This window comes from Coffea arabica, chromosome 7c, assembly GCF_036785885.1.
Source record: "Coffea arabica cultivar ET-39 chromosome 7c, Coffea Arabica ET-39 HiFi, whole genome shotgun sequence".
In the NCBI taxonomy this organism is placed as follows: Eukaryota; Viridiplantae; Streptophyta; class Magnoliopsida; order Gentianales; family Rubiaceae; genus Coffea; species Coffea arabica.
Window position 1 is genome coordinate 12,972,154 of NC_092322.1, and position 9,552 is coordinate 12,981,705.

Below are 9,552 nucleotides of genomic sequence, written 5' to 3' on the forward strand. Positions count from 1 at the left end.
ATTATCCCATCTAGGCTCAAACAGAGAAATTTGTTGCTTACCTATTAAAAATAATGATTGTAGTTTTCTACCACAAAATTTTTACTTTTTCTGAAAGCACATTTCTCAATTATCTTTTTATCTAACATATATCAAATCGTTACAATAAATTTTTCTATAATAACTTCAGAAAATAACAAACGAACGAGACTGAATCTAAAAAAAAAAAAAAAAAACAAAAAGTGTAATACTCCCCTACCATTATTTGTTAAGTCGAAAACCAACAATCCTAATGTTGTTAAGTCATCTCAGGAAAGAAAAAAAAAAAAAAAAAGAAGCAAGTGCAATGTCTCTTTTCAAAAAGGGGTGACATAAACTATTAGACTTAAAATTCAAGATTTAGACTCAATAGAAGTTAATTGTGTAAACTATTCTTGGAAACTCCAACATGTAATTAAGGGGAACGAATTCGATTTCAAAGAATTTAAAGGGTAAAATTTAACTACACTTACACCAATCATAACTTAATTCGGCCTTTACATCTCAACTAATTTTCTATAATGTCATTTTAGAATAATATATAGTGCGGCATTATCTCGCTACTAATCTCGCCTTTTGTGAGTTAATTGTCTTATTATTGACCACAAAAAGAATTAACAAGGAAATGTTAAGCAGCATCAAGAAAACATCATTAATGCATATTTAAGAGTAAATTGGGGCTTTTTAATTATCTTATCAACACTCAAAACTTATCTAATATGTGCCTTTATATGTTTTGTTTCTTAAGGCCTCTCTACATAAAGCATGCAACAATAGTTGATTGTTCAGTTTCTCTTTAATACTACTAATTACAATTACTTTAGAAAAATTAAAATTTGGAAACTTATTTCGTAAAAAGATTTTGAAAAGTAAAAGGGGCAGAAGTAACAAGATGAATATTAGTGATTATGAATTTATGATGGTAGAAGAAAATAAAAATATCCCCTCATTCTACAAACACAGGCCTCAAAAATTAAAAACAAATATCTGAAAAATAAAATGCCACGTGGCCCGCGTGATTTATTCCGAGCTACTAAACTAAAAAAATAAAAATAAAAATGTAAAAAATAGTTCTCCGGCAAGAAGCAGCCGTAATGTTTCTTTCTTTCCATTCCTGAGTTTCTACTTCTCAAAAATGGCTTTCTCCTCAGCTGCTTCTGCCTGGACATGCGACCCGATTTGCAGGCTTGTAACGAGGAGTAGTAGTTCGAATTCGAGCAACCCTTTTCCTCCTCAAGCTTCTACTGCATCAATCTCCTTTCCAAGATCTTCATCATCCCTTTTTGTCAATCGTAAAAAGCGTTTCTTGTCCATCAAAGCATCAGCTTCTGTTGAAGGTAAAATCTGTTCCATCTGAAAATCTGTACGCGCTTTTATGTTTTTGCTGATTTTTTTGTGTGAATTTTGGCTGATGCAACAAGAAACACGTGGGATTTAAGGGGAACAGATTCTTGCTTTGACCCTAGGTTGTGTTGAATTGTCATGTGTTTGTATGAACCTTTGGGGGTTTCGGCTGAGAGATTGAATGGTATTCACAAAATCTGATCTTGGAATGATTGGAGTTGTGGTTATGATTAGGAAAATTCAGCTGAAGTTTATCATTATTACCTTAACAATCTTTTGATTACATGTAGATTGAGAGATATAAAGGCTGAAGTTGTAGTTTAGAATCATATTTTGGTCAAGGAGCATTGTCTTTAGAATTTAGGACATCGATGCATTTTAGGTAAAGGTTTTGGGGATTATGTGAATTTGAAGGCCTTGAGGACGGCCAGACGGCCTGACCCTCAACACCAAAAATATTCTGCCTGCAATCTAGTTTAACATCTTTATCATTCCTTTTCTGAGCTGTTCGGATTTGGCTTACACAGCAAATAAAAGAAGGCACCATTGCCGTCCTGGTTTGATATTGAATGATTGGGAGTGAAAGATGCTGAAGGAGGCACGACAGGTGGTCTGCTTGTGTGGCTGCTCTTCTACTTTATTCTTTTCTTCTCATATGTGTATAGAGGATTGATGAAGGAGAGGGAGGAGAAGAGAGGATGAGTGGAGGGAGTTTGGGGAAAAAAGAACAAGGTAGCAGCGCAGGGAAAAGTTGACTGTCCCTATTTTGGAATAGGAATGAAACCAAGAATCTTTTTTTAATTTGCAATAAAGATTCCAATATTCAGATAAACCTCAATTTTCAGAATTTTGAGTGGTGAAATTTCATTTCGTGCCACTCTTTGTGGTTTCAAATTCGTTTTCTTCCAACCCTTTTGTATTCTCTAACTTCTTCGAATTATAGAATGCTTAATGATCCCCTGGTTGTATCCTGAAGTTTAGTATGTTAGCTTTACTGAGGAAGTTGATCATGTTAAAAGTTTAAGTGATAGCTGCTCAGATCCGGAGCTACTAGGGCAATTTCTTTGTAGGCAAGATCAGGCGCTGGAATGGAAGAGCCTGCCAAGCTGTCATTAATTGATTTAGATCCTTTATTTGGGAATCATGTTTTATGTTTTTTTTTTTTTTCATTTTTTCACATAAATTAATTAGAAGCAGTATATCTGCTGATGTCTAGTCTGTAGTAAAATTCTGGTAATTCAAATCAAGATGATTGACATCTGACGTCTAGTGTGTAGTTAGATGCTGGTAATCAAACCAAGCTGATTGACAACAATACTGTTTTAGATTGATTGACAACAATACTGTTTTAGATGGAGAAATTTATTTTACTCACCTGCACGTACTTGGATTGAGTACCTGTAGGTCATTCCTTCTATGTTAAGATATATGTTTTTTTGAGGAATTTTATTTAGTATTTGTAATTGACTGATGCACTGTTAGCTGTAGAAGTATAGGGGTCTCTGATGAATGATATTTTTCAGTGAAGGGCAACTAAGAAGGCAAAGAATTGTGTTACTTGAGTTGAGTTGATGAAGTTTATCCTCCCTACAGCTTCTGTCAGATGTCAATTAATGCAAACTTAGAAGTGGGTTTCAACTTATAATGTGGATTTTATAGTTCATGAGTTGAGAATGAAAATGGAAAATGGATTTGGGAGTCTCGATCTATTAAGATATGATGCCTGGTGCTAGGCTACTTTAGACCATGCAAAAATCCAAATAAAATGTGTATATTACAACTGTTTCCATATTAGAATAGTTTACATAGAATGTTTTCAATGTTCTAAATATCTTGGATGATTTTGTAGGTATTACACTAAACATGGTCATTGGTGGTTGACTGTGTAACTGTTTATTCCATCCAATAATATCAACTCAACTGTTTTAGGCATCTGAATTTAGTCTTTTTGGAATTAATGTACTATCTCTTAAAGTGATTATTTTGGATTACAAATTTGCTAGGGTATCAGCGGTATCTGGTAATTGAGGTGTCTACTGAGTTGGTTGAGTAGAATGCGAAAATGGAGTTGATCTGGTATTTTCTGTGCTGAAGTCTGTTCATCTAGGGAAGAGGGAGATGGATAAAATATCTTGGTGAATTCATAAGAGAAATTTTTATTTGTAATCGTGGTTAATATGAAGCTTGACAATTAAGCATAAACTGGCCATTCAAAGTTTTTGAAATTTATGCATGAAACATTCGGGTAAAGCAACTACTTTACTTTTATATTAAGTACAACAAATCAACCAGGATGTTATAGTGTACTTAACTGTTGAGAATTGTTTGAAAAGTCCATGCTCCAAATGCGTGCTGATTGAAAGCAGATTTGAATCATTGAACAAATTCTCATACATTGCAGGGATTATATTTTAAGATTTTGTATCTGAATGAGGATAATTTAAAAAGTATTCCTCATTTGATGTTTTATTTCATCAATCTTGGTAGTCATGAAGCTTGGGGTAATATTAAGTGGTTGACTATTTTACCTTTCCTTGAAAGAGTGAAAGTGTCGCTGATTTTTAAGCAACTATGTTAGCGTATGGAAGTATATAAAAACAATCAGCCTCTTGGTTAAATAAAATAGAAAATATTAAGCTTACATTTCCTGAAAAAGCTCCAATTATGCAAATCCATCTTCGTTCTCCTTCTTTAGTTTAGGAATTACGTTAAGCTACTACAATGTTCAAAATCTCTTAATTATGGCATCAGTTCTCTTCCTTTTTCTAACTCCAGATAGAATTGCATCAGATCTGGTTTGGCTGAATCAAATTCCATGAATTACAACCACAGTAGTCACAATTGCTATGTGATTATATATATATATATATATATATATATATATATATATATATATATTCTGAAGTGCATGAAATATATCATTGGTCAAAGTTTAAGGAGTCAGACACCTACAAGCAAATATAGAGACCACATATACAACCATGTCTATCTTCACATTTTAATAAGATTACTTAAATTTGTCAATTAGATTTGCGCCATGCAAAACTTAACTTTGCTCGTGTTAGTTATGGTTCAAGGAGAGCATAATTACAATGATGTACAACATCTTAGCATATCCCATTCCTTTTATAATTATTTACATCTTCTGTTAATCTGCAATCTCTTTCTCTTTCAGCGCCACCAACTACTGGGGGCCTTGCACCTGCAATTACTTTGACAGATAATGCATTGAAGCACTTGAATAGGATGAGAGCTGACCGAGATGAAGATTTGTGTCTTAGAATTGGGGTCAAGCAAGGTGGATGCTCTGGCATGTCTTATACAATGGAGTTTGAGAAGAGAGAAAATGCAAGGCCAGATGATTCCATTATTGAATACAATGGTTTTATTATTGGTATGTGAATAACTTAATGTTAAGATATCATGTTAAGGCATCAGATGTACTAGCTCATGCAAGTTTGTAATTGCTTTATGCTTGGATTTTGACCTTTCATACATGAATCATTCTGTCTAATCAATGATCAAAGTATTTGCTATGGTGTTTCAAATTATCTATTAATGCCATTCATAGAACATCTTTCTTCTCTTTTCCCTTGCTCTCTTGATTCTGACATTAGGCGATTACTCAATAGTTTGTTGTGAAATTTCTGTGAAAAAAGGCCTTCTCGAAAAGTAAGCTGAAATGCCTTATAATTTTTTTCTGGTGACTGAGTGATTATCAGATCCATCCATGAGGACCACTCGAGCCTGATATGAAAGTGCTTTTATATTTTCATTTTGTCCTTTTTATTTATTTTATTTTGTATCAGACTTCTAGTTTCTGGTTTCTTGCAAAATACTCTTTGAAACTTCATAAGTGGGTATTGCATGATTTTGATGGACAATGTCTGAACCATGTCTGCTTTAGCTCGTGTGTACTCTATTTCTAAGTTATCAGCTTAACAGAAGCAAAGTTTTGCAAAATTATTCCTAGAGTTTTGAGGAAATACATTTCCATTGCCAAGAGAATAATGGCTTGAATTTGTAGCAAATTCAGGAATGAGTTATATGCTTCATGAGTCATGGCTTAACAGATGCACCGATTTCATAACTGGGATCTCATATGAATCTGTGGGGAAAGTAGTACAGTATATGAGACTAAGTCCTGTGGGTATACTGTTTGTTTGGATGGAAAGTACTTCTCTGGCTATTCATTTGTTTAGGCAGCAAAATGCAAAAAGGCTAAATATGAATAAAAGCTGGAAAATTATACGGATCTACCATTGTATCGAGGAAACTGCTCCAGTTGATCACAATGGAGATTTGTTCAAAAATCTTTGCCATCTCTCTTGTATCTGCTGTTAGGAACTTATTGAAGCTTGCTTAAAATGAGGAAACATGAAAAAATGTGACCCTGAATGCAATTCATGTTGCATTAGTATCGGTTATATTGCAAATGAGAAGGTTGTATCTGTGTGCATTTTAGAATGTTCTCCTGTGGCCCATACCCTTAAAGTATCTTTCCATAACCCCCCCCCCCCCCACCCAAACACAAACAAATTGTTTCTCACAATGTCCTGATTTCCTTTTTTTTAATGCAGTTTGTGATCCCAAAAGCCTTCTCTTCGTTTTTGGAATGCAGCTGGACTACAGTGATGCACTTATAGGGGGAGGCTTCTCTTTCCAAAATCCAAATGCTACACAAACCTGTGGTTGTGGTAAATCATTTAATGCATGACTGTAAAATTGTGTATCAGAAAACGTGTATACAAATAATGTAACTTTTAAGGAAACTTTGTTGGGTTACTTACCAGATAGGAGGAATTTGATGGAAAACATCTTTTCATCATCTGAAGTATAATATTGGACTTTGATTTTTTCAGTTTTCAGTAAGCGCATATACTTTGTCACTGCAGCTGAATGGTATAATTATACTGTAACCCTATGAACTTGGTTATATATACTTCATCATGCTGCTGCATGTTTTCAGTTTGATCTCTAAATAAAGAAAATGAATTGGCAGCACATCCAATGTCTTTTCGCCTGAAATGGCATTTTAAGTTTGAATCTGTTTGGCAAAAAGATCCCCTGAAAGATTTTATGCAAGGGAGATGTTGAAAATGTAGGTCACGAATTTCTCCATTTTGGAAGGCCTATGAAATGGAAGTAAACTATCTACTGCATCAATTATGTGAACTAACACCCTGCGATTCTACCTGTGTTGTCAGACTAGTTGAGCTGAACACCTTTTTTGAGCTTCAATTAGCTCAGACCTATAGAAACCAGCTCACTAGCGCTTACAACTTGGATTAGCCTTGTAGAAATCATATGCTTTTGGTGCAACAAAATATCCCACTCCTACACCTGCTCTTACCCATCTTCCGTGTTCCAGCCTGACCAGGGACTTGATTTGAACCTAGATTTTGCAACCAACAAATCCTTTGGTTTCTGTTGGGTTCTGTCTATTGTTCTACTTCATTCTTTCATTCTTTTGGTTTTTTTCTTCGTTCCATTAGATGCAGAATTGTAGCTAGACATGGTCTGGTTCTGAAACCAGCAATTCTGGACATGGTTTGACCCCATTTGCCAAGGCAAGAAACCATCTAACAATCCCTGTAGTTATTGGAATATTTCATCCAAATCGGATCCAGATGCCAGGCTGGGGGAACGGGAAGGAGAGGGGCTATACGAAGACATTACTGCATTAGGTTGGATGGACTGACCAAACTATCTTGAGAGCATGATTTCAGTGTCAGTACAATTTCCGCAAGCTAGAATTATGTGTTAGCATCTAAGGTTCATTGGTCCAATGTTTTAGCTAACATTAACTTGAGACTATAAACTTCACCCTCAGAAATACTATTACCTCAATTTTATAGGTTCTTAACATGTCTGGAAAGAAAGTGAGCATTATGAACTGCATTCTCAGTGATCTCATGGTTCGGAACAAAAAGCATATCGTCTTTGAATATTGATTACTCACAATACATTAAGAACTTTATGCAAAAAAGGATAAATGGAATATGCCATTTACATTTCTATTCACCTGAGGCTTCCAGTAGCCTTCTAGATCCCTTCCCATCGTCTGCTGCCTGTTAGTCTCGTTTCTTAGCAACACCAGCCAAGGCTTTTTTCAGAAAACCATCTATGTAGTGGAAGTCGGTATTTCTCCACGCCTTGTTCAGCAGTAAGCTACCAATAACGCCCAAAAATCCAGACACAAATCCTAGTCCCACGCCAACAGAAAAAGATATTACTTCATCATCCTTTTCATTTTCATCTTCACTGTCTCCATTTCTGGTATAACCTTGGTTTTCAGTGTCTGCACTGTTTGACGCGTTACACCTGGTTGGCAATGGATTCCCACAAAGCTCTGCATTACCCTGATAAATAGATGGATCATTGAAGGTTAGGAACTGGTTAGTTGATGGGATGGGTCCAGACAAGTTGTTATGGGATAGGTTAAGATGATTTAGCAGTGTCATGGAAAACATGCTGGGAGGAATTTGTCCAGAAAGCTGGTTGTATGAATGGTCAAGTGTCTCTAACCGGCGTAAGCTTCCCATCTTTTCTGGTATCTTTCCTGTTAAGTGGTTGTTGGATAAATTCAAGGTACCCAGGATCAAGAGATTTGTTATTTCTTCTGGAATAGTTCCAACCAGATTATTGCTTGATAGGTCTATACTGTTTACCAGCCCAAGTGTGTTTGATAAGTTGAATTCTCTTCCCTTCACAACTAACTCCATCAGTGGTATGAATGGGTAGAGTTGGTAAGTTGAAACCGTTTCAAAGCTGGATTTAACACGGAAACTAGTCAAATTGCCAAGGCATGAAAGGATAGGTCCTGAGAGAATGTTATCAGCAAGGTCTAAGATGTGTAGATGTGAAAGATGGCATGATTGTTCAGGGATGTTGTTGTTGAACATGTTGGACCTTAGTTTTAGTTCTGATAGTGATGCAAGGCTTTCTCCAATCCATGTCGGTATCTTCCCTGTCAATTTATTCTCTCCAATAGCGAGAAAAATCAGAAGAGAGTTCCCCAGAAAACGTGTTGCCATTTACCTTCAACCATTGAAGCTTAGGTACAGAAAATATCGAACTCGGAATATTGCCAGAAAGATTGTTCATGGATAAATCAAGTACTAGAAGTTCTTGAGAATGGTTCCATTGGTCATGGATCTCTCCAGTTAGATTATTGTTTGATAAATCCAGTCTCTGTAAGCTCTTGATCTCGGATATGGAAGTTGGAATGCCACCATTGAGAAAGTTTCCAGAAAGATTCAGATATATCAGTGATGGGATTCCTCGACCTATGCTAGTAGGAATCGACGCAGAAAGCAAGTTGTTTGCTAGATTAAGGTAGGGCACATTACGCCAGAAAGGGATGGTACCCTCCAAGCAATTGAAACTCAAGTCAACCAGTGCAACATTCGCATTCAAGGCAAATTCTAGTGAGTTTGGAAGCACACCTTTTAGTTGATTATTAGATGAATCCACCCAGTCAATTTGGGGAGACAACTCCCAAAGCCAGTCAGGTATTGTATCCGAAATGCCTGCATTAGTAATATGCATTCTCGAAAGATTTTTCTGAGTACTAAGCCAGGCTGGAAAGGTAGGACCTGCTTTACAGCTGCTGATTCTGATGAATTTCAGACTAAAAGGTGGAACCCAATCTGAGCTCATATTCAAGACAATACTCTTGTTTGAAGATGATAGTTGCAAATATTCTAGATTCCTAAGGCCTTGGAAATGGTTTTGGGACAGAACCCCTTTCCAGAAATTCTGGAGCAGATATAATGCATATAACTTGGTTAGGTTTCCAATGTCTTGGGGAAATGATCCATTCATTCTGTTATTAGAGAGGTCAAAACCTTCTAAATTCAACAAGCTTCCTACGGATGCTGGAATTGGCCCTGAAATGAGGTTATCGAAAAGATAAAGGTACCTTAGCTTCTTAAAGAATCCCAAGGAACTCGGAAGTTGCCCACTAAGTTGATTACTAACTAAATACAATTCCTCTAAGTTACCATTGCAGCATTTCCCTAGACCTCCTAGCAGTACACTAATGTTTCCTCTGATGTCATTGTATGAAAGATCAAGGAAAGAAAGGGAAGTAAGGTTAAACAACCATTCCGGTGTTGAGGGCTGCAAATTGTTACTGCTCAAATCATTAACTTTAAAGAGAAGTGAAGTTCACATGTGGTAATGAAT

At 36.0% G+C, this 9,552-nt stretch overlaps 2 protein-coding genes across 2 annotated transcripts; one reads left to right on the forward strand and one right to left on the reverse strand.

Annotated features, from left to right (window-relative positions):
• The first annotated feature begins 1,072 nt into the window (after positions 1-1,072).
• Positions 1,073-6,366, forward strand: LOC113702452 (iron-sulfur assembly protein IscA, chloroplastic). Its single transcript, XM_027223669.2, has 3 exons — positions 1,073-1,355; positions 4,538-4,756; positions 5,943-6,366. The coding sequence occupies exons 1-3, from the start codon at positions 1,154-1,156 to the stop codon at positions 6,077-6,079; spliced, it is 558 nt and encodes a 185-aa protein (XP_027079470.2). The 5' UTR covers positions 1,073-1,153; the 3' UTR covers positions 6,080-6,366.
• A 1,070-nt stretch (positions 6,367-7,436) lies between these two features.
• LOC140010542 (receptor-like protein EIX2) lies at positions 7,437-8,267 on the reverse strand. The gene has a single exon (XM_072057831.1). It carries the CDS (start codon positions 8,265-8,267, stop codon positions 7,437-7,439), a length of 831 nt encoding a protein of 276 aa, XP_071913932.1.
• Between the last annotated feature and the right edge of the window lie 1,285 nt (positions 8,268-9,552).